The sequence below is a fragment of the Branchiostoma floridae genome, chromosome 9 (genome assembly GCF_000003815.2).
Source record: "Branchiostoma floridae strain S238N-H82 chromosome 9, Bfl_VNyyK, whole genome shotgun sequence".
Lineage (NCBI taxonomy): Eukaryota > Metazoa > Chordata > Leptocardii > Amphioxiformes > Branchiostomatidae > Branchiostoma > Branchiostoma floridae.
Window position 1 is genome coordinate 2,952,282 of NC_049987.1, and position 25,252 is coordinate 2,977,533.

At 38.6% G+C, this 25,252-nt stretch overlaps 1 protein-coding gene across 1 annotated transcript; it reads right to left on the reverse strand.

The window, feature by feature from the left end:
- Positions 1-7,378: 7,378 nt before the first annotated feature.
- LOC118422970 lies at positions 7,379-25,208 on the reverse strand. Its single transcript, XM_035830856.1, has 26 exons — positions 24,878-25,208; positions 24,251-24,355; positions 23,346-23,807; positions 22,850-22,954; positions 22,253-22,378; positions 21,450-21,833; positions 21,242-21,280; positions 20,549-20,754; positions 19,933-20,116; positions 19,601-19,624; positions 19,032-19,269; positions 17,395-17,627; positions 16,560-16,864; positions 16,034-16,178; positions 15,356-15,612; positions 14,626-14,737; positions 14,010-14,200; positions 13,198-13,309; positions 12,179-12,325; positions 11,898-12,038; positions 11,018-11,299; positions 10,357-10,419; positions 9,916-9,984; positions 9,193-9,570; positions 8,557-8,985; positions 7,379-7,473 (listed from the first exon to the last, which is right to left on the reverse strand). The coding sequence occupies exons 1-26, from the start codon at positions 25,155-25,157 to the stop codon at positions 7,388-7,390; spliced, it is 5,103 nt and encodes a 1,700-aa protein (XP_035686749.1). The 5' UTR covers positions 25,158-25,208; the 3' UTR covers positions 7,379-7,387.
- Between the last annotated feature and the right edge of the window lie 44 nt (positions 25,209-25,252).

Consider the following 25,252-nt stretch of genomic DNA (forward strand, 5'->3'; position numbering starts at 1 on the left):
TTGTTTTCAGGCTGCCCAAGAACTAAAATGTACGTCTTTGGAAATTCCATTACAATTTTGAAAAAGCCAAAATGTTGGTCTATTCAGATCTTGTTTTGTTTTTATGATAGCGTTGCCGAGACAGTGCCGTAAAATATGCTGATTTCCATGTTTTTGAGATGCGAAAATTGGGGAAAATGGCCAGAAAACTTTGCTTGCCCGTTACCATGGCAACAAGGAGTTTTGATCTAAAAGAAAGCTATTTTGAGGGGCTGTGGACCAAGTAGTATCACTGTGCAAAATATGAGCCAAATCTATTTGACCCCTGCCACCATTGTTTGATCCTTACAGACATTTGCTCTTAAAATGTTTTTTTTAGAATTTGCTTTTGAGCGCGACAAAGGTTTTGTCTTAGAGGTACGCATACTTTCGAATTTCAAGATTTGTCGACAAGATATCTCATTTTCAATGACTTCAGCTATCACACTACCAAAAATGATTTTTTTTTCTTATTTTGCTTACCCCATGAACAATTCTTATATGAAGAAAACAATTCTTGCAGGAAGAAAATGTAGAATACAATTCAAGCAAAACGAGAAACTACAAAACATTTTCTAGACATTTAAGCAAAATCTTCTTATTTTTACTTACAATGCAAGAAAAAAAGTCTAGAAATTCTTGTTTTTTCATAACCAGATTCAACTCTTAAGAAATACAAGATTTTTTTTTTCTTCCTGGAAGATAAATTTTCTGTGAGGAAGCAAAACAAGATAAACAATCGTCTATGGTACGATGCAATCACTTTTGACTTTGGTATGAAATTATTAAAAAATGAGTTATAGTAAATAGGACAAAAGGCTACGTTTAATATGATGAATAAGGTTGATAAACTTATGGAGAATATTATTCAATAGAAGCAAGAACTGTTTCAACTTTCACTTGCCCTAACTTATTGTTTATTAGACAGAAAAAAATGTGCATGTCTTTGGTTGTAACTCAAAGACAAGATAATGACAAATCACTTAGATCAGCGAACATCTAACTGACATATTAAACCCAACCTCTAGTTCCCTACGGATGGATGTCAGTAAATCACCTGGTTACGGTGAGATGAATTATGTGCTATGTTGACGTAGTTAAATGGATGGCGTGACACCAATGCTTAATATGACCATTTCTTTTGTGATAGAACTTTCGAAATTCGGAGGTTTGACAAGTATTGTCAGAATCCAACCAACGTGCTTTTTCAACATTATCTCATACGTTGTACATGTAAGTATCAAGGTTCGTATCAAGAAAGCATTTCATGGTATACCGGTCCGCTATCCGTAATTTGGTCCGTACAAACACTTACTAAGCACGGTAAAGAAAAGAAAATTCAAGTGGTAATGTCACGTATCATTGTCTTTGGGACTAGCCAAAACTGTCATTCAAGAAAGGAGGGCGAAAGAGGGGTAGACACTGGAAAAGACGGGATGATACGTAGAATGGACATGCATGCATATGGCACTGGGTGAATCAATTAGGAAAACAGAAAACCGAGAAGGTTGGAGAAAACTGTTTGCAAGATGTGGTGCCCGAATGGTCAAATAGTTAGACTAATGAGTTAGTGCATATTTTATGCATGTTTAAGAACACATAAAATGGCCTGTCTTTTTTGCATTACTTTGTGCAGTTGCCAAATGTTTTTTTTATTGGGTTTTCAAATAAACAAAAACAAAGAAGAGTTGGGGGACCATCCAACAAAATGACAGCAAAAATAACAAAAGTAACAGTACTATAAACTTAGAACTCAAAACCCATAACAATAATGAACTTAGATTCAAAAAATAATATAACTGAGATCTCAAACCATAACAATAATGAACTTAGAATCAAAAGTAATATAACTAAGATCTCAAACCATAACAATAATAAACTTCGATTCAACAGCAATATAAACTGAGGACTCAAACCATAACAATAATGAACGTAGATTCAGAAAATAATATAACTGAGATCTCAAACCATAACAATAATGAACTTAGATTCAAAAGTAATATAACTAAGATCTGAAACCATAACAATAATAAACTTCGATTCAACAGTAATATAAACTGAGGACTCAAACCATAACAATAATGAACTTAGATTCAAACTAGAGTTCCACGAACACATACCTTTGCCAAATAAACCAGGTTTGTTTTGTAGAATGATGTCTGTAGACAAATGCGTTACTCATTTCATTTTCTTTATAATTAAATGCTTGGAGTTGGTTTATAAAATTTCGGCATTTATTATGCAAATTAGATCCCAATTTACAATTAATTGATATCAAATTGTATCAAGCATTACTTAAGCTATCAGCATACCAAAAATCATGATGATCCTTTGATCCATTCTTGACTTATTCTCTTTCAAAGTCTTTAAATACACCTCTTACTCTCTTCCCTCTTTCTCAGTTACATATGTGACAACTTTGATGAAAGTACTATAATGGAATGCAGTGGATTTATGAACTGTTCCTAATCAATTATGCAAATTAGCTGTTAACTTGCATAATAAGTATCACATTATATAAGTCTTCATTTAGGCCATCTGCATGCCGAAAATCATGACGATCCGTCAACACGTTAATATTTTCTCATTAATTATGCAAATGAGATCATCATTTGCATGACAAATATGTATTGACATTTCTCTCTTTCTCAGCTACATATGTGACAAGTTTTAAAGCCCTATCATAGAATGTAGTGAATTTATAAATATCCTCATTAATTATGCAAATTAGCTGTTGATTTGCACAATTGTTATCTCATTATGTAGGTCTTCACTTACGCTACCTACATACAAAAAAACATGATGATCCGTCAACATGTTCATATTTTCTCATTAATTATGCAAATGAGGTCATCATTTGCATAATTGATATCTGTCGACATTTCTCTCCTTCCCAGCTACATATGTGACAAGTTTGAAAGTCCTATCATGGAATGTAGTGGATTTATAATTTTTCCTCATTAATTATGCAAATTAGCTGCTGATTTGCATAATTAGTATACCATTACGTAAGCCATCACTCAATCTATCTACATACCAAAAATCATGACGATCCGTCAACACGTTGTAGAGTTATTCTCATCCAAAGTTTGAAAGGAAACCGGCGCCTGCAGTTCCAAAAAAGCCGCTAGGGGGCCCAAACTCACAGCACTTACTCTCTTACCAGAACACGAGATATCAAAAATTGAGGTTCTGCTGCAGTACCTTAGCAAGCCGCTAGGGGGCCCATTATCGAACTTGACCTTCGTTTTCCCGACCCCTACCCACCTACCAAATATTATCGGGATCCATCCAAGACTTCTTGAGTTATGCTGTTAACAGACAGACACACACACACACAGACTCACAAGCCCAAAACATAACCTTAGCCATTCTGGCAAAGGTAAAAATAATATAACTGAGACCTCAAACCATAACAATGAGCTTAGATTCAAGAATAGTATAACTGAGATCTCAAATCATAACAATAATGAACATTTGTTTCAAAAAAGAATATAGCTGAGATCTCAAACCATAACAATAATGAGCTTAGATTTCAACGATAATATAACTGAGATCTCAAACCATAACAATAATGAGCTTAGATTTCAACGATAATATAACTGAGATCTCAAACCATAACAATAATGAACTTAGATTTTAACGATAATATAACTGAGATCTCAATTCATAACAATAAGGAACTTAGATTAAAGTTTGACCATGCTTAACCGTAGGTTGATGAATATGATATCAGCTGCATAGGGAGCCCCACTTCCCCAGATGTTTATCCAGTTTGCCTTTTTTCAAGGCTACATAATATTCTACTTTATTAAAGAAAATAACGGAACGAAGAAAGGAGTTAAAGTTTAAGGTACTGGATTTTCTACATCTATATATACAAATTTTTGCTAGTAAAATTATAAGGTTTTTAATCGGGGGAGTTCCAAAGTGCAGATTTCCAAAAATGATATTAAATCCATTCAATTTCAAATTTAGGGTTGTTTTACTGTGATACCAGTTTTTAAATTTGTCCCAAAAGGGGGTTAAGTGTGGACATTCCCAGAAAACATGCAGGTAAGTTTCTTCTTCCTCATGGCAGAATGAGCATAATGGGGTATCAATACATTTCCAAATATATAATAACTCATTTGTAGGTAGAAACTTATGCACAATTTTATACTGGAAAAATCTAGTTGATGAGTCAATTGTACAGAATATTATGGAGGAATAAACTTGTTTCCAGGGGATAGGGGTGTCAAAGAGATACAGCCATTTCAGTTGCACATTGTGTGAAGTATCAATCAAATTATAGTGTAATAAGAAAAACTGATACATGTCCTTATTGATCTTAACCTGTTTTAACCAGCAGCTATTTCTCTGTACAGGTTTACAAACGCTTTCAAAAACATTATCACATAACATGGATTTCCATTTTTGTGGTATGGCAGAAATCAATTGCTTATATTTAAAACGATCACAAATAGCACCATACTTTCTTGAGAATCGTCAATAGGTACTTATGTTACCCATATCATTAAGAATACCATTGACAAAGATAAGTTTTCTATTTAAAAATGTGTTCATGAAAATGGGTACACTCTATAAGGATGTTGTCGTTCATGAAAAGAAGTTGTTGTTTTACTTCTTCAGCACATGTGGGGGGCTTGTACTGATACTTAAACCATGCATCCAACACATCCAATAAAAATGGACTTAGCTTAAGATGCTTTGTAGAACTTATTTGGAAGAAGGGAAATAAATTAGATCCCAAAAATGGGTGCAATCTTATTAACCAGGTAGTTGACCAGTCTTGATTAAAATATAGTCTTGGTACCCACGAAGCCTTGATGGTACAGGCAAAGGCGTAAAGATGTGTAAGATTCAACCCCCCATTCTCAATAGAATTATAAATGGTTTTCCTACTTATTCTCTCCGGTCCTCCATTCCAGATAAATGAAAAAAATTTTCTTTTCATATCGTTGAAAAAAAGACTTATCAGGGGTTTGAAGGACCTGAAAGAGATATGTGAATTCAGAAGTGATCAATGAATTAATAATAATTACTTTACCAAACAAATATATTCCCTTAATTCTCCATGGATATAGAAGTCTATCTAATTTTGCTAATCTGGGTTCAAAGTTCAAATCAACAATGGTATCTAAATCCTGTGGTATGTGAACACCCAAAACTTCTACATTACCATCTACCCATTGAAATGGGAGATGGGTGGGTAGTTTAAAATGAGTATTTTCCAAGGTTCCAATCCTACGTATTTTACATTTTTAAAAATTTAAAGTAAGGGCAGAAATACAAGAAAAACTTTCTAGATCATTAAGGAGGGCATAGAAAGATGCTAGAGTAGGAGTGAAGGGGAAGTCAGTATCATCTGCAAACTGAGAAATTTTAGTACTCTTTCCAAGAATTGACAGGCCGGTCAAATCTTCATTACCACGGACTTTAATAGCTCACATTTCTACTGCAATTATGAACAGGTAAGGGCTGAGGGGACAGCCTTGTCTAACTCCACGATGTAAACAGAAAGGTTGAGATATGTATCCATTGTTTAAAACAGAACTTGTAATGTCATTATATAAGACTTTCACCCAGGCTGAAAATTTAGGTCCAAAGTTTAAAAAGTTTAATGATTTTATGATGAAGTCCCATCTGATAGAATCAAATGCTTTTTTATAGTCTGAGATAAAAATAAGTCCTGTTTTTGTTCTTTTTCATAATGGTCAATCAAATCAAGTATACGTCTAATATTTTCACCAATAAATCTGCCCTAAATGAATCCACTTTGGAATTTATCAATAATGTGTGATATGACAGATTTTACCCTAAGTGCCAGACATTTAGAAACTATTCTGATATCGCAGCACAACAAAGTAAGTGGTCTCCAGTTATCTAATAATGTAGGGTCTTTATCTTGACCATTTCCCCCCTGTTTTAAGTTAATAATAAAGAAATAGCACCGTGTCTTTGGGTATTCGTCAAAAAACCTTGAGTCCAGTTGTCAAATGTTTGCAAACACCTTACGATTAAGAGCTGGTAACCTTTTCAATGTATCACTTATCTTTTAAATCATAATAGTGTTTTTCTGAGCAACCTTTAAGTAACATTTCGTCTACTCTCCTCAGTATTTTTGACACCTATTATATGTTTTTATTTAACCGATATAATGGATTATAAATCTACGGAATACGTTCACTAGCACTGTACAAGAATATACAATGAACCACGCAAATAGGTTTATTTTTTTAAGAAATCGATTTCCATCTGTACAAAGTTGTCTTCCTTACTTCCCAAGACAGAGTCAGCAAACATTTGTTTCCACTACCTTATAAAGACAATGTCTTCGGTAATTGTAAAAAAAATCGGATGCTATACTTGGTTGCGCCGTTGTAAAATAATTTCACATCAATCTATGTCAATGTATATAATACACATAACCTCTAAATGCTGTCTGGCAATTCATATGTGAATTAGACTACAGACTACTTAGGATGAAGAACGTCTTGAAGCCTACCATTATCTACTGTTGGCACAAAAAGTATACAGATATGTATATAATATGACAGTTTACCCCACCTTCAAAGTACTTAAACCTCTTCGTACGTTTGCTGGATACATTTGGAATAATCTTTCTATGATTGGGGTTATTCTGTGGTCAAGGGCTGTTTAACCCCGCTTTCTCCAAACCAATAAAACTACAGCACCAATGATCAGAGACAAGACGAAGAAGACACCTCCCGTGAATAGAGCGACAGCGAATACACTTCCAGTGTCCGAGATGACTACAAGACTTTGTTCTGCAGTAACGGGATAAAAGAAAAATGCGATTAGATGTAACGCCAAACAATGCCCAGATTAAGTTGACAAGAAATGAAGATCCCATGCCCAATGTTTAGAATTATAGTTCCTTATCTTTAGAATTATTGTTTCTCATAATTTCTTGTTTCATTCATTATTGTGCCACATACATTTTGTTTGTGACGTTTTTTTCAATGTATCCCATGGGACATGCGTGTAATAGAAAATTGGAAACAGGAAGTTGGATAACCTTTGATTAACTACTCCGGACCTTTGAGTTAATATCTGGTCAGTGTCCCTGTCATGTCTGAAATGTGAAAATATGCGTGGACACAGAAAAACAGACGAGTCAAATCTGAAGAAATATTAGATTACATATAATGTTACAATCAATAATATTTGAGAGACTAATATGTGCAGATACGTCGATGAAGGTTAGACATTCAATTAATAAGATATGCCAAACAGCATTCACTCAAGCAACTTCCAAAATCATATTCATTTGCTTAAGTAAGTGTTTTTTGACATATAATATGTTCATAATAGTTAATAAATCAGATCTAACTTACCTGGATGATCATGTTGGTCCACAGATCTCGCCATCTCTGTTGGAATAGCTTTGTCGATGATGATGTGGTCCTTTTTTCTTTTCAGTTGGACATTCTGAAGGTAGTTGGAGAAAATGAAAAATAGAATAAAACTGATTCTTATTCATATATTTATCTAGTGTTTTATTAGAATTTCACTATGGTCATGTATAATTCTATATCTATACTTTACCAGATGGACAAACACACATTCGATCTTTTTTCTTCATTAAAAACTAGAGTTCCACGGCCCGTACCTTCGCCAAATGATCCTACCTTTGTTTACAACTGCTGTGTTAATTGTGTTTGTCATTAATTATGCAAATAAGGTTCTCAAATGAGGATCGCATTTGCATAATTAATGTTCAACGATGTTCACCTGTACATAACTTCCAAATGCTACAAATAAGAAGTTCATGTCATTTACCACAATGAAATTATAGCATTTTCTCATTAATTATACAAATTAGGCATTTTTTGCATAATATGTATCAATCAATATTTTTCTGCTTCTCAGTTACAAATGTCACATGTTCTAATGGAACTGAGCGTGTTCCCCAAATTTTATAATTAATTATGCAAATTAGTTACCAATTTGCATAATTAATATGTCGTAATATGAAGTATCACTTAATCTATCTTTATACCAAAAATCATAACAATCCGCTAACCCCTTCTTCAGTTATTCCCTTTTAAAGTCTGACACTAAACCTGCCCTGCAGTTCCAAAACAAGCCGCTAGGGGGCCCAAACCTACACCACGCACTCTCGGCATCAACAGCTGTGCACCACTTAAAGATAATAGCCGCAGCATGTTCAGAACTTGAGATATCAAACCAGGAAGTTCCGCTGCAGTACCGTAACAGGCTGTTAGGGAGCCCAAAATCTAATCGTTTTCAGGTCTTATCAAAACCTACCCGCGTACCAAATATCAATACAATCCATCCAGGCGTTCTTGAGATATCCTGGTCTTCTACATACATACAAACAAACGCTACGCAAAATATAACCTTCTCGGCGAAGGCAAAAATCTTCTTCACCATTTGCCTGCACGTATAACAAAGACCTTAATGTTGCATGGATTGTAGTCATTAGATTATTAAATTATATTGTTATGTTGTCTAGATACAAAGGTGTTATGAGAGAAATCATTACCGTACCTAAAATGGTCATATTGACGTCAGCGTAAGCGCGCTGCTGCGATGCCAGGATGACCTCACATCTGTACGTCCCAGAATCCTCTACTTTAACGTTTAAAATCCTGAGGGACACGTGATCATCAACGGCTTCCAGTCTGCCGGCCAATCGCAGCTCTGCAGTCCTCTTGTAGTTGTAAAAGGCGTGTCTATCAATGTATGTAAGGAGAGGAGCACCCTGAGTGCCGTTTTCTCCGATTCTGTACCAATTGATGCGATGGTTGATGTTTCGTCGTCTCATTTTCAGCCTGCATTTCAAGGTTACATTGGATGTTTTGAGCACGGTGAGTCTTCCCTCTGTCGTGACTCTCGGTGTAGAGAGGCTCGCTGGTGTAGGTGTAGGTGTAGGTTCAGGTGTAGGTGTTGGGCTTGCTGACGTCGCATCGGTTACACCTGCACATATGGTGATTATAAACAATATTTCATTCATTTCTTGAAGGGTTTACTTGCATCCTGTTTGCATCCCTTATTATTCTAGAAATTAGGATTTAATCTATCCATCTATCTATTTTGTATTACCCTAAATATAGTTGTTGCCATACATTGTATTATGTACGCGATTGCGGTGCAATAAAGTACTATTCTGATTATTCTTAATACCTATCTGACAGGTAAACGGCTTGCTGGAGTTACACGGTGCATCATTCCAAAACGCCCGGGTTGGCGTGAATTCAGCACAGTCTTCTATCCCATCAGCATCGTTGGGTTCACCACGGGCCCAGTTAGAATACCCGGACGACTTCAGGAGTTGGCCGTCCTCATACACCCAACGACCTTCTCTGTTGATATCAGTTAACCCAACCCAGCTGGATCCGAGATGGTGGTTGGTGAAGAATCGGTTGGTGGCTCGGCCTTTTGGCATGGCTAGCAGCCCACCGTCTTCGGCACACCTCCGCCGAGCCTCGTCGTACGTCTTCGGTTCAGCAAAGAACTTGTAGCAAGCTCCTCGTAGACGAATGTAGCCTGGTACTGGACACACTGTAGAAAGACATGATTTTATTTTCCTATGAAGCAAACATACTACTAGATAAAAGTCAAGTACAGCGTTTCATCTTGTCTGTTATACTATCCAAGCAGATGGGGTTGGTGGTAAAATTCGTGATCGTTTCCTTTCATAGGAATGCCGGTCGAAAAAAAAGAGTTGATGAAAGGAAAAGGTCACGATTTTTCCCACCAACCTCTGCTTGGAGAGTAGTCTGTTAAGCTATGGGTAGACTGACAACAGGTTCCTTATAGATAAAACATACACACAGTGCGGCTTGGATATATTATTTTTACACATGTAAATATAGAACGCAGTCACAGCATAAAACATGAGCTGACCTGTTGATGTAACGTCGGTTTCTGCTTTCTTGACCGGCACTTGGGTTGAAGGATTTTCAATCAAGGATCCTGGAAAATTGCGAAAACTTCATAGACTTCTAAATCAAATATATCAAAATAGTAATCTCCAAGCAGATTCCCCCGTGGGATAAAAAAAGTCCCCATCACTGGGCGGAAATGAGTTCTATCCAGGCAGAAGGAGTATATCCGGTACTCAACGAACACCTTGGACACAAATAGTAAATCGTGCATATGGAGGCAGATCATGATGTGATTTAACATGATATTAGGACTGTTGAAACGCAAAATGGAACATACTAGGTAGTAATTTCTCCAGTTGTTTCCAAATGTTCATAACATTCTTTATCAGGAGTACGTTTTCGACGGATAAGATGGTCTCTTCAAAAAGAATAGATAATTGCATTAATAAAACTTTCTCACCTGACTCAGTAGATATTTCTGTTGAAACAGGTGGTTGGGTTGCAGGATTCTCAGTTACAGATCCTGAAAAAATGGAACTTCAAAATTTAAAATTCCAGAACATCTCGAAGATGATGCTTTGACCTTGTTTTTATATGAAGATTAGATTAGAACAAGGCCTAGCACTAGGTTTAGTTAAACAGTACACGTTGCATTTTACGTTGAAGATATACAATTGTTTTCTCGAATTCACATCATTACGTAACGCTAATCCACCTTTTTCCGCATAAACAGGATACATAGGGATATCAAGTCGGCAGACGGTGTTTTCAACTTGCAATATTCTAAAAATACTGAAGTTTGTATTATGTATGTGCCTTAATGTGTATGCTGCACAACATCAGTATCTTGCTGCCTGCTGCAGCATACTGTATTGTCTTGTTGCAATTTGAATAAAGTTAAAGTTAAAGTTACTGAAGTTTGAAACCACCATCCGTCGACTTGATATCCCTAAACGACCTGATGTTTAAGACAATGGATAAAGGTTACCCGCAGATAAAGGTAAACTTAAGCGCTACCACATACTGGGATATTTCAAGGATTCACATCATATCACATTTTCTTGGCGTTTTGCAGCAAATTTGCATAATTTTCACACCCATTCATTTAGTAGTGTACGTACCACAAACTGCGACATCACAAAAGTCCCATCTCTTGTTAGGATCCGTGGTGTAACACCAGACTCCGGCTGTTTCGTCCGGATTCCGGCAGTAGTTCTCCACCAATCCGGATGACGGATAGTTGTCAGACGTTCTCGTGTGCTCATGTGGTATCTGCTGGTCCCAACGTTGACACGTCCGGCCCGATCTCGTCACAGCAACCGTTCCTCTGTAGGAAGCCCCGTCCGATGTCTGGCACTCATGAGGTCCCTCCGAAGAAAGTTTAACATCGACGGTTGGCTCCACTAAAATTTCAACATATTTTGAATAAACTGACGTTCAATAGTTATTACGAAACATATCTTACATATAGCAATGACAAATCATAATTTTCCATAATTTCTCTGTTTCTTCTGATTCCAAAAAGCCTTCTAATACTGACACGGCAAGTCCATGATTTTTAGAAATATTAAAAATTTGAATGAGAAAAATTGAACTTCTTTAAACACAACTAGGGGTGACGTATTCTTATCTAGATACATTTTTATCGGACCCTTAGTTATTTTTCTGAGGTCGATAATGACTGATTCTAGCTACATCGTACTAAAGATAGGTGTCGCTACTGCACTGCCATTTATGCGGTCCCAAACGTGACGCAGATTTAATCCCCCCTCATCCACGTTCATTTCGTTTGGGGCTGCCATTCTATGCAATGCAGCAGAGACATCTAGCTGCTGTGAGAAGTATTGCAAGCAATAATCATTCAGAGTAAGTCTGCAGACGGCCTTTCGAAACGGTGGCAGGTACATTCATCCGATCTGGTTGTGTTGAAAAAGAAAACTCAATACTGAATGTTGTACGTATCTAATTTGTGTATAGTACAACGATAAGATATTTACCAACCTTTGTACACTGATAATCTCCACTCGCCTCCGCACATTTCATTCTGGTTTCCTCCGCAAGGGGTCGCACACTCATTATCGTCATGTGGTCCACGGGTTGGCAGCTCAGTGCCGCACCAGCATTCTTTGTAATATTGAGTTCCTTTCAATGAAAACGACAATAATTTGTTTTTACATGCATGACGTAATAACAACCAACTACAATATTCACCAATGATAATGATAGTATATAAAACAATTTCAACTATTTCAAACAGAATACAGTCATTGCGCTGGAATTACCTGCATAAGAATATCCTTCTTGGCGACAGTGTTTGACACAGACATCTGCTGTCATGTCCATACTGATGAGAAGTGCTTCGGGAAGCCTCCGTCTTTTACCATCTTTAAAGCAGCCTTGGTAGACATTCTTCACGACGTCGACTTTGTCTTTAAAAAAAGATATGGCGCCATGAAAACGACAGCTTGCTAAATGTATTCTATGCTCCAGATAATTAAAAAAAGGATATCAACATATTTTTTTCAAATGTATTCTTTGGACGAGAATAATGATAATTGATTGACCTAAGCATAACCCGCAGTTGACCATACATGGCATGGCATTTTTTGTATGTATTAAGTTCATTATCATATAGCCAGGTGCCGCGGACCAATCAGAAGGCCCCGTTCCACGTTGGTTATGACGCCGTAACACTTCGATTCCGGCCAGGCAGGTGCAAATCAACACCGGTGCGGGTGTTGATTCATTTTGAATCAACACCGGTGCGGGTGTTGATTCATTTTGACCAATCAAAAGGAACGAAAGAAAGGTATATGCAGGCATTGGCCGATAAAAAGGAGCAAAACATATGCCGGAGCAGACTGCAAGGGGGAATGGCTCCTTCTGTTAACATTGATAATGAATTTTGTTTTTCTAAAAGCCTGCAATGTTTCGAATAATTTCTGTGGAAATTTTGGTTTCAAAATGAAATCTGTAATCTCCTTACATATGTATGTACCAAATGTGAACTTTCAGAAATTCGACAAAGGAATTCACACGTATAGTACCAAGGGATCTATGCGTCATACAGGAATTTGCAAGTTTGGGTAGGCTATATGATAATAACGTTAATGACCCGCCTGTTCCTCGGTGTACATGGTGTCATAACGCCTGGTCCTTTGCTATAGCCACCTCATAAAACCACCTCGTTCGCTTCGCTCACATCGGTGGTTTTATTCGGTGGTTATGACACCATGTACACCTCGGGGCGGGTCATTAACCCTTTATTAATATTAGTTTTGTAAAACAGTATATAACCTACCATTTGCCTTGCTGCGTTGGCTGTTGCTGTCACATTGTGGGTGGGAGAGAATTAGGTTCTTGTCCACAGGCCAACAGTGGCCACACCACCCCCCGCAACGTGCGGATGCAGCCTGAATGACACGACAGTAAAAGACAACGTCTGATTAAGGGAAGGATCACATTCATAGCACGATCTTCGTGTGACATCTATGGCAAAATGACATTTTGCCGACAATTTTGCACGTGTATATCGTCATGGTAAAAACATATAATCTTGTCGGGGATTGTTTTTGTAACAGCTTGAAAATATGACAACAGTACGGCAATTTACAACAAATATGATAGTAAGCAGGGCACGTAAGTAAGAAGAGCACGTAAAATGTCTATGATGAATGGGATGTGATTTCAATAAAAAAAATCTGGCTTCATCCGCCATGATGCATGTACATGTCGTTATCGCAATGCTATGGTCACTCGATGTAGCCACGGCCGGGGCCCTAAGCAACAAACAAAATTTGTCCCAGTGCTAGTGGACTACCGAATACAGCGGCGTACCCATTGGTGTGCTCGAGATTAGCGTCTATTTATCAACGGGTCCTGGGTTGTTTTTAACCCCAATTTAGAATCAACCCGGGGCTCGGTGGCCCCCGCCCCCCCAAAAATACCCCGGTAGACACAGGGTGTCCAACGGCGGTCACGCCCGAAACGAAAAAAAAAAAAAAATTAGCCCGGCAGGGCTCCTTTTATCAGTTGTGACCAAAGCATAACGCCCCCAATGCAATACGTGAGGTTCTGTAAAGACTGTGACTGTGATTAAGCAACGAGACTAACCGTTCTGTCCTTTGATACAAACATGTCGTTAATGCTGATGTACCCTGGATAGCGTTCCTCCATGACCCAGTGAACGTCTGAAGCCAAAGAGAGACCAGTCCCAGCAAGATCCAATGAAAACGTTCCTTTGGCACATCCCTGTTTCCAAGAATAACAGTCGCCAGCCTCCCCATACGGTACGTTGTTGAAGCCTAAAGTCAAAGGAAAGGTAAACACATTTGTATGTGAAGCTATGATTTAAGCAACCCAAAGACACCAACATTGATAAAACTGCACTGCCTGAATTAAGGTGAACAGGAAGAAGTGGTGAGAACAATTCCAGGCAAGCTTGAGAAAAATAAACAAGAACGAGCTAAAAAAAATGTTGCAACTCCCAATGATAACCTAAACGTTGTCATAAAGAATTCCGATCGTTATTATACATTTTGTAACGTATTTACATTGTGTAACGTATGGTTATGATAGTAAATTTGAAGCAAATCATCTTGATATTGGCTGCCTACTTTTGACAGCAAGATCAATGCATTGAATATGGAGCTATATGGTACTTATGACTGTCCACCATATAACACATAATACAGTGGGATAAAGTCCTCAATATAAACAGCTCACATACCGTCAGTGCTAGCAAAAGTGTAGTCATCTCGAATAACCTTGACCCTGGAGTTTTCAAACTTGATTCTGATTTTGTTGAACTTCGTGGTCCCGGCACGATTGGAGTACGGGTCCTTAAAGCAAAACACATAGGCATCAGATTAATACTAAAATTTAAGATATAGCATGTTCTGAAAAAGAAACCTCCACAGACTAGTGAATGAAAGTCGTTAACGTATCGTTTTTGCTCTGAAATTTCGTCTAAAATTCAAAATTTTTTAGTAGTTTGTTCTATTTTCTTCCATCATCTTACATGCAGGCCAACCGTAAGGCTATATTGGTTGTTACGTCACGATGATGAGTTGATATTATAAAGAGAGAAAAGCCAATAATGCACACTTAGATCAATGATTGGTGTTCAACTCTGTAACAATGCTAGTGTCAGTTTATCTATTATCTCTCTATATATATTTGCTTTATGCAGGATAGGCGCGATCAGGGTTTAACACAATACTTTACAGGACTGCTCTGATCAGAATAATATGAACATAAGTTTGAATTGGCTATATGATAGAAACATTTAACAAAAACGCATTTCCCTCGGTTTTCACTGTGACATAACACCTGGGTAGTGACCTATAACGACCAAACCACCTCGTCTCTTAGATCACTCGGTTGTTTGTTATGTACTTTTCGGTCAGGGGTTATGCCACCATTAACACCAAAGTTGTATCAGTTCATGTATCACTCACCTGTAACGGTCCGTTGCACCGACTTCCATAATTATCCCTCAATCGGTCTGCGTAGATGTTGGCAAAGTTGCTTTCCGGCCCGGACGGCAGAGTCAGGAACTCTTCTGGTTCTTTGGATGCCATGTTGTGGCAGTAGACGCGGAGGGATATATCTTGGCACGTGGAAAAAGGGTGGAGTGTGTACTCGCCATCTTTGCTAGCAGGGTTTGTAGACTTCACTTCAGAGCAGGATGATGCATTGACGTTAGGAACAATATCTGTAGACGATAGGAGGGAAGCATATTATGTAAGCATGGCTTGATGTTTCTACTACCTAAATTGTATTACAGTTAAGTCGAAAACATCTGATCATGAGATACGGTCTTATGGCAAAGTCCATAACAATGAACGTAGCCAATGAAATGACAACCTACAGACACTATATCATTTACTACGCACTTTTTACCTTTGTACAAAAATAGGACTTGTTTTCCATGTTTTGTACACATTAGTGATCAGCCTATTAACTTACTAAGAAACTATGAATAGATTGTGATGTTATGTGGTATGTAAGACAATGGTCAAGGTATAGTTTTAGTCCTTGGTACTGAAAAAGATATTCGAACTGTGAGTTGAGTTTAGGATCACTTTATAAAACAGTACAGTGATACTTAGAATAAAGTGTGCCTTGTCTCTTACCAGATGTTACAATCTTCATCCTCATTGAGATATGCTGATGCCAGGTTCGGGGATGGATTTTGATGTAACGCGCCATGATAGGACCGCTGTACTCCCTAAAGTCGTTGTAGACCTCCGCGTTACGGTCAGAATTCCCTGTGAAAACCTATAGGCAAGGTTTGCCCATTTTAAACGCTATTTATAGCATTTTGATATTTCACTGTAATATATGATAACTTTTGAATTATGATAATTGGAAGACCATGCCATAAGGCTAATGGCAAACAATGTAAAATTGTGATATAGAAAATTCAATACTTAACCAAGAAAAATGATAATGAATTCTATAGATGCAGATGCAAATGACATATATTTTAAGTCTATTTCTCCTACTTTTTGAAGAGGTTGCAGTCTTTTCCGTATGCAGTGGGAAACGGGTTGGGCGACTCAAGCAAGAATATAATTTCTTTTGTTTGTCGGTAATATATAATGTACAAAGCAAAAGTCATGTAATATGTTTGAAACAGAAGTAAGAGACAATGCTCACAGAAATATCGTTGTTCTCATTGGTGTAAAACGTCTCGTCGCCATCTTTGACGCCGAATGAAATGACGTATGAGGTGACGTATTGGTCATGTGGTCCATACGGCCAATCAGGGCTGTAGTCCCTGCCTTTGGTGATGACGCCTGTCACGGCTTTCACCTCGCCCAGGTCCCTCATCAGCCATTGGTCCTGGTTGTTGGTTGCTGCTGCCCATGCGCCGGCTTTGTCTGAAGTCTCGCGAGAGTTGATATCAGCGCAATCAGGCGAGTGACGTGAATCAAACTGGGAGGATGCTGACCAGGAAGGTGCTGCCGAGAAAGATATTTTTTTTCTTATCAACTTCTTGGCTTGATTTTCGTGAATAAGCTTAGTGCAAAGATAAACGAAGAGTCATTTCCACTCTTAGTGATATAATGCAATGGTAGGACTTTCAGAAGCAAAGTATGTAATTATGTAATTTCGGTAGGCAAAAAGGCCATAAATTAGAATAAATTGCAGTTATTACTACCTTATTTCTATAATGAATTATTACCTTCGCCGAGATGGTTATGTTTTGGGTAACGCGTGTATGTATGTATGTATGTTTGTAGAAGAACAGCCAAGCTCGAGAACACCTGGATGGATTGTATTGATATTCGGTATGCGTGTAGGTCTTGATATGACCTGGAAACGATTAGATGTTGGCCACCTAGCCTAGTTCATCATCAAAACAAGAAATTTGCAAGAAAAGTTCTAGATATCTTACAGACGTCTTGGTTTTCCGAACACATCGTTTTGCATAAGCTAAAATTGTTTTAGATGGGAATAAAGTATACTACCTACATATACACAACCTTACCGTTTTCTATCTCACAGACGTAGTTGTAAAATGAGTTGCAGTAAGCGTCTGCCCAGTTGTTTCTTCTGTCTCCCTCCTTGTTGCCATAGACAATGTGTGAACATCTGTAGCCGTTGTATCTGTCGTTTGGCTCTCCAGGCGCCCAAGTTGTATAGTCACCCAGGGGACTGCCCTTGCCGCCCACCCATCCTACTGACGACGTCCATCTTACACCCAGCCAGAACTGGTTCTCTCTGTATTTTGGATGATATACATTGTAGTAGTGTTTCCTTTGTAGTACAGTCAAACCTGCCCAAGGCGACCACTCGGGGGACCGGAAAAAAGCGGTCGATTTGGACAGGTGGTCGCTGAGAAGAGTATCGACTCAAAACATGTCCGATGCAAAGTATAAATGGTTTCTGTTGTGTTTAATGGCAAATAGCAAGCACACTGCGCGCAAGCAAAGAAGCGAGGTCTTTAATGTCAAATACAACACGCACACTGTAAATTTAACCCCAAGCTTTTATCGAGCTTTTATTCGATAGTGTTTTAAAGCTCAATATTTGTACACTAACGTTTTAAACAGTAATGGAACTTTGATGTTGTCAGTTACCATACAAGCCTTAATGCGTCGCTGTGTTCTTGATCGCCGTATCTAAAATAACTACGGTGTACCTTTCGAATTCGATCCCCGGTACAACCCGATAGCGTACAGTTACAGTTGGACAAAAGCACTCACACAGATCTTTCTTAAAAAGGTATGAGGCTAAATACGTTTCAGCATTCGTTCAATGCTGTGACAAATAAATTCAGATTTTCTTACAACGAAATTTCCTCCCACATTACAGTAGACTGCCCCATTGACCCACCCATTGACCGCCACCATTTTTTTCCACAAAAAAAATTAACATAACATCGTAATGGCAGTCAAAATCCGACGCAAACTGGCCGATTTCGGCACAAAATTGCTCTAGTTATCATCAAAAATCGATGAAAACCTCAATTTTGAAAATTATGCGGTCGTTATGGGTCCCAATTCGGGCCGGTCGCGGTCGCGTTGGCCAGGTGGTCGTTGAGAAAAGGTCGCTTAATGCTTACGTCAATGGGGAAAAAATCGGGACCGAGAAAAAGCGGTCGAAATGGCCAGGTGGTCGCTGAGAAGAGGTGGTCGCTTGGGCAGGTTTGACTGTATATATAAACAATAATCTGTAGAAAATACAAGTTTGACAACTTTCAAGTAGCTAAATAGCAACCATGTTACAAATAACATTGACATGAGCCAAATGCCATTCTTTATTATAGGGACTAAACTTTGCATTGCCATCGTTTATTTTGATAACATAACATTATGTACATGACGTGTATACAAATGGTTAATAACAGTTTTTTTCGCAACATGCCTTGTCTACAACATGCATTTGTCAAGCAATGACACTGGAGTACCGGCTTGCGATATGTACTTCTCGCCGTGTTAACACTGGTCTACCATTGGCCAATCAGATGCTTCCCCTCCTCATCCGAGCCAATCACACTGCCTCTTTACTTAGGCGACCTCGTGATTGGCCGTTACGCCAGGGTTGTATGTACTTCATATATACAGGCGGTGCACCGGCGGAGGGACATGGAAAAGAGCTGGTAAGAAACCTTGAATTTCTTACCTGCTGACACAATTCTTCAGGAACACCAGATTCCTTTGTTCGTCATCATTCCTTGGGATGGCGACGATTCCGCCTTGACGTCTGCATTCGGTCTGTGCGTCTTCGTACGTCCTGGTGTCATCGCTGGCGACGTATTTCTTACCACTGGGAAGCACAACTATGTTGTTTTCTGGGCAACCGTTGATATTTTCTTGAGTAGGCAAGGGTTCCTCCCCAGATCCCTTAAAGATGATGTCATCTGTAGAAGAAATGATTGTTAAGGTTCAATTACATTCTTACATCTTTGCCAGGTAGGCCCTTAGGTGTATTGTAAGATAACATTAAAAATGGTCATCTACAGTTATCATAGAGTCCATTCCAAGGCACGGATGTTTCTTGCCATTGTTTACATTAATTTAAAATCTTTGTATCTATTTGTAATGTATATTTCATGGTTTCCAACTATTTGGAAATGTGTTTACATTTCTGAATAACTCAGCACTTTTCAGGAACATTCTAAATCTTCCTGTTGGTAATAACGTGTCAATGTATGAGTTATCAATTTTAGAACAGAATGATATAAGCTTTACCTCCGTCATACGCCTCTCCTGGACCTATATGTAGAGAGATACAACAGTGTTTAATACAATTTAGTAGTATTGATCATACTAAAAGCAATGTCTATTAAAAAGGCCATCTAGATCAGAGCTTTACAACCATCTTTACACAGAGATGGTGGGCACAACCTATGACCCACTGATCACTTAGTCACGTGTTCTATTTGCATAACGTGACTGGTGCTGTTCAGTCAAAAATTTAGGTGAGTCCAATTTGTGTGTTGGACATTGCAGTTAAACTTGTTCAATAAAGTTTATTCGAGAATTTGAAGAAAAAAAAACAGATGTAAGAAAGAAGCTTCTACCTATTTGGCAAATGAAGTACTTCTTGTAAGAACACCTGTCGTCGTCCCATTGGAAGTTTTTATATGCCCATAACTGGCCACAGTCCTGGATGCCTTCATTGTTGTTGGGTTCTCCGGGCGCCCATTTGGTGAAACCACCGTCTTTCAACAGTTTTCCATCAGACCAGGTCCATCTCTGTTCATCCTACAATACGTGACAAAATCCCTGATTAGACATACTTTTTACAAATAAATAAAAAGGGTGTGTATACCATGAAGTCAGTCCAAACGCAGTATTTTTTTGTTTTATAAAAACACCCTTTTACTGTTGGGTGAGTAAATCTTTTAATGTACAGTTTATACACTAATGATATGCTATTCGAAACGATCGCACTTAGCAGTATATCAAGTGTATATACTGTATGCACTTGCCATGTTTGTTTCTTTTAATCGCACTTCAAGACTTTGAGTGTTGCGTGAGTGCACCGTATGCAGTATGTCCTCTTCGAATCGCTAGATGGCGCACATGCACAAGGAAAATAACACGCAATGCATAATTGAAACGCACATGACACCTGTTAGTTGTACAGCCATTTTTTTTTTCCTTGTAAACATAACGTTATGTTGTAACACTTACTGCTTGGTCATTGAGCCCAATCCAGTAGTCTTTTATTACATCGACGTCTCGAATCATTCCTAGAAGAAAGATGTACACAGCCTCGGTTTCGATGTCCACAAGATGGCCGCCGTCTGCAGCACACGTCTGCTTGGCAGCATCGTAGGTCTTTTCCTCGGTGTATATCTTGTACTGCGTATCACCTCGCTTTGTATACCCCAAGTCACCTGTCGTATACAACATTATAACGATGTTTTTCTTGCATCTTATTTTTGTAAACATATATACACTGTGCTGATGTTAGTTAGACAGTTTACACTAAAAGTTCAGTGAAAATCATAGGGTATGTTTATTCAATTCTTGTTCGAGGAGTTGATGTGCCACATACCAAATATTGAAACATACTGAAGCATAATTAAAGCAATTTTTGCTCGAATTATCGGTACCAATATTAATACCAAAATATGTTACACTATCTATTTTATGAAAATCAATTTCAAAAGATTACATCCAGTGACCAGGAAATGAAGGAAAAATATGGCAGATATTATTTATCCCTAATGTAACACCTGTCCAGTAACAGTACTTTTACACCAGTAGAAGTTCGCCATTAAAATTATCTCACTATATTCTTCGTCTTATTAGTAAATCTATGTAATGATAAATAATTTATGATTATAAATTGACCATGGAAAATCACTAATGATAACATACCTGAGCCGTCTGGCTCTCCTGACCCCTCAATATCTTCATCTAAAAGTATAAAAAGTAAAATCAATAAGAAGTAAATATCAAGCAATGGTAAATGACATTTTACATTTTGTAAAGTATTCAAATTAGGGCAATTGAGTTAGAGAAAACCAAGAGTTACCGTTAGTTTGAGCTTTATACCAAAACGATATGTACTAGTATTGTGATTTACCCGTTGTACAGTAAGCAAGGTAACAGATCTTCGGTTTTGGAAGCTTGTAGACGTAGTATCCTCCGGGGCATGCTAGGACGTTGATGTGCCATGACCAATGGCACTCTTCCTCTTCCCAGAATGCGCACACCTTTCTCCTCACCACGCCCTGCTCTACGGTTGGATGATTTCCTTTCATCCAGACGGGAGCGTGTGTACTGCATCGATGAGTCGCTGGGGGGCGTTGCGTTGGTATCATGGTGCCACCTTCTCCCACAAAGCGAAACCAGAGGTTCTCCTTTATCATTGTCTTCTGGTCGCACCTGTGGCCTCTTTCCCTGTGAGTCCGCACACTTCTCCATGGGTCGTTTAGTACATAGTGTTTCTCGCATGCCAGTCGATTATCTGTTATTGAAAAAGTGATGCAAAAACATATGTCAAGAAATGTATTATCTGAGCAAAGCGATGACAGTTCAATTTTAAATCCCCTACACCTATTCTAAATGTTTGTTATATTATTTAATAGGCTCTTGTCAAAGCTCATCACATTAAATGAATATTGGAAAACATACGAAAGAATAATTAAAGACAATCAAATTTGCTAAGTAAGAAAAAGGCAATATAATAACTCTTATTTACCCATAATCAATCAATTATTCATCCGTGCTCATTAAAGTTCCTTATTCTTTACTAATACGACTACATAATCCTGATGTAATCATCAAAATGTGATGATTTAATCATGTTTACTACACATGTAAGCATTTGTCATCAATTGGAATAGAAAAATACATTATGATTGTTTTTGTTACAAATTAACTGACCATTCGAATAAACTGAACCCTCAACTTCTCCAGAATCAGCATCGTCATCATCATCATCACTGGCTGGATCTTCAGTTGGGGTAGGAATGGTCGTCGTCGATGGCATTGTTGTTTGTGGGCCTTCACCTGTGGCGAGATATTGAATTGTTCAATCAATCAATCAATCAATCAATCAATCAATCAATCAATCAATTAATTATTCATTCGCAGGCATGTTTTGTTGGTGTGATAAAATAAACCCAGTTGAAAACAAGAACTATGTAATACTCAAAATTCGTGACCATAAGCTTATTCAAAACACGAGATAGATAACCGAAAGTTGCGTTGCAGTACCAAGGGAAGCCGATAGGGGGCCCAAATCTAATCATTTCCAGCTTTCATCACATCCCACCAACACACCAAGTATGAAACCAATCCATCAAGCCGTTCTTGAGTTATCTTGTACACAGGTAATTTATCCGTTACTTTATGAAATGCTCAGTGTTGTAATTTTTTTAAGAGAGGGTGTGTCGACATTAATAAGTGTATGCAGATTAAAAGCATAAATGTACAACAGCATGTTTAATGTAAAGTTAGATAGCTTGTCTTGTGTGTTACCTTTGTCGTACGGCTCCCCTGACCCAACCTCATCCTCATCATCACCCAGCGAACCGTCAGATATGGCCGGAATCATCGTCGGTGAAGACTGTGGAGTATCATCTGCTAGAAAACAAATAAACAGAATACAGAAAAAAAGTATTTACAAGAAAAAAAGTATTTACAAGAAATTAGATTATTACGAGGTAGGGCAAAGATTGCGATCTGAGTCGCCGATTTAATTTTACCGATATTGCTACTGATTGGAGCTTGTAATGCTAGAAATGTATTCCATTTCTAAACCTAAATTTCAAGTCAATACATTGATATCAAGTGATGTGAAAGAAAAAGGTATGGATTTTTCGAAGTTGTGAAGTTTTGACTGTATTTGTAAGGCAGCGTCCTTAGAATGTCAAAATTTGGTCGGTACCTCTACGGACAGAGTATTTGATTCTATTAGATTGTACTCTTTACCATGATAACACAATGCCTCCTAATACTATGTTATATTTCTCACCTGCATACACTTCAACCTCACACAAAGTCAGGATTCTGTTCTCTCCTGGGAGGCGTATTCCGACGTATCTTCCCTGTATCCCTCCGCACGATACCTCCATGACGTCTTCATCCGCGGGGAAAACGTGTCGACTTTCGCACTTCGGATTCGCCGTCACGTCTTTCGAATTCCCGATTCGAATCTCGAACGGATTGATTCGTGAGGTTACGGAGTCTTTCGGTGATCTTCGGTTCACGATGACGACTTTTCCGATTGGATACGAGGAGCCGAGGTCCACGTACCACCAGGGGTTTGTTGTGCCGACGTCCCAGACGTTGTCGCGAAGGCTGGCCTCGGTGTGAGTACAGGACCCGCTGTACCAGTTGGTGCTGCGGTCACCGTCAACCGCGTTCTGCGAGTAACCCGCGTCCCAGAAAGACGACTGCTTCGTTCTTTTGCCAAGAGCCAAATTCTTCCTTGTAACTAGAAATAGAAATAGGAATAGAAGAATGAAATATCCGAAAATAATCTCATCAGGTTTGTAGAGAGCTTTCTTATATAAAACCAGTAAACCGCGAGACGAGGGGGGGGGGTGTAAACCCAAGCTGTCATGTTAGGGATTGTGTTCTTGCCGCAAAAGCGCCTCCTACTTCAAATGCAGTACCCACGTTAGGAGCTCTGATGACGAAAATATCTGTTAGGCGTCGAAAGCAGGTTAGAGTTACAAGAAAACTAGAATATCCTCAAAAACAACAATATGTTGCAATTTTAAGAACCACATATCCGTACACAAAATAAAGCGCTTACCAACAAGCTTTCGATGCGTCCTCTGATCCTTCTCAACTTGTTATGACCCAAAACCTACGACACACTTCCGGTCCGGATGTGTGACGTAGGGTCATTTCGGTATTGTAAATAAATCTTACTTTTGTCGTCCAGCTCTCCAGACCCAACATCATCCTCATTATCACTCCGTCTTTCATCAGGTATGGAAGGTGTAGAGGGAGGAACTGTCCTCTGTGGAGCTCCATCTGGAAATGCAAAGACAGACGAAACTTTACTGCCATTTCTTGCATGCCATATCTTGCACTAAGTTACAACTTTAAGCCCTAATCGCTAATATTAAGGGAATAGTTGACGTAGTTGTTACAAATACACTAGTTGCTCCTATTTTATAATACAAATTTAAAGACACAAGGCAGTATGTCATATTCGGGGTAGAAAATTGTACAGTTAAACAATTTGTCCTAAACACAGTAGCGGCGTAGTCTTAAAATTGCTTTGTTTGAACATCTTTTGCCACGTTTGTCACATAATCTTTATCATTAGAGCGGTCATAAATGTTTCCGACAACATCCACTGAAATACTGTGTTACTAGCAAAAGATAGTGAATGCTGTCCAAAACGTCTGACCGTTTCCATAGTCAAGTACTATTGCTTGAATGAGTAACTGCTTTATGGTGTGTCTTATTACCTAGATGTCTAAACTTCCTTGACGTTTAAAGTTTTTTTGTACTCTCCCTTCGGTTTAGAAGTATTTATGCTTTACTTACCACAAATAAGGCCCTTTATACAGACGCCAAGTGTTGTTGTTCGAACGTTCCACGAATGCAGTCGTGTCTCCTGCTGCACACCATCTTTACAACTGTTCTCTATGACATTATTCGTTGCAAAAGCCGGTCCTGGAGAGTCCCCCGTGGTCCCGTGCCAACATCCAAACGTTCCCCCGGCTGCGAGCAGTTCTTTGCCATTTTCGTACCCGGGAATTCCCTGAAGCAGGTCCCGACACGGAGTTTTGTGATGTGCGGTGTCACGCTCGTCGATGTAACACATGGTCCACCCGTCTGGAACTCTGTAGTCGCTGGACTGATCAACCACTTCCGTCACCTGCCTCAGTATCTTACCACAGCAGTTTCCTACTAAACAGA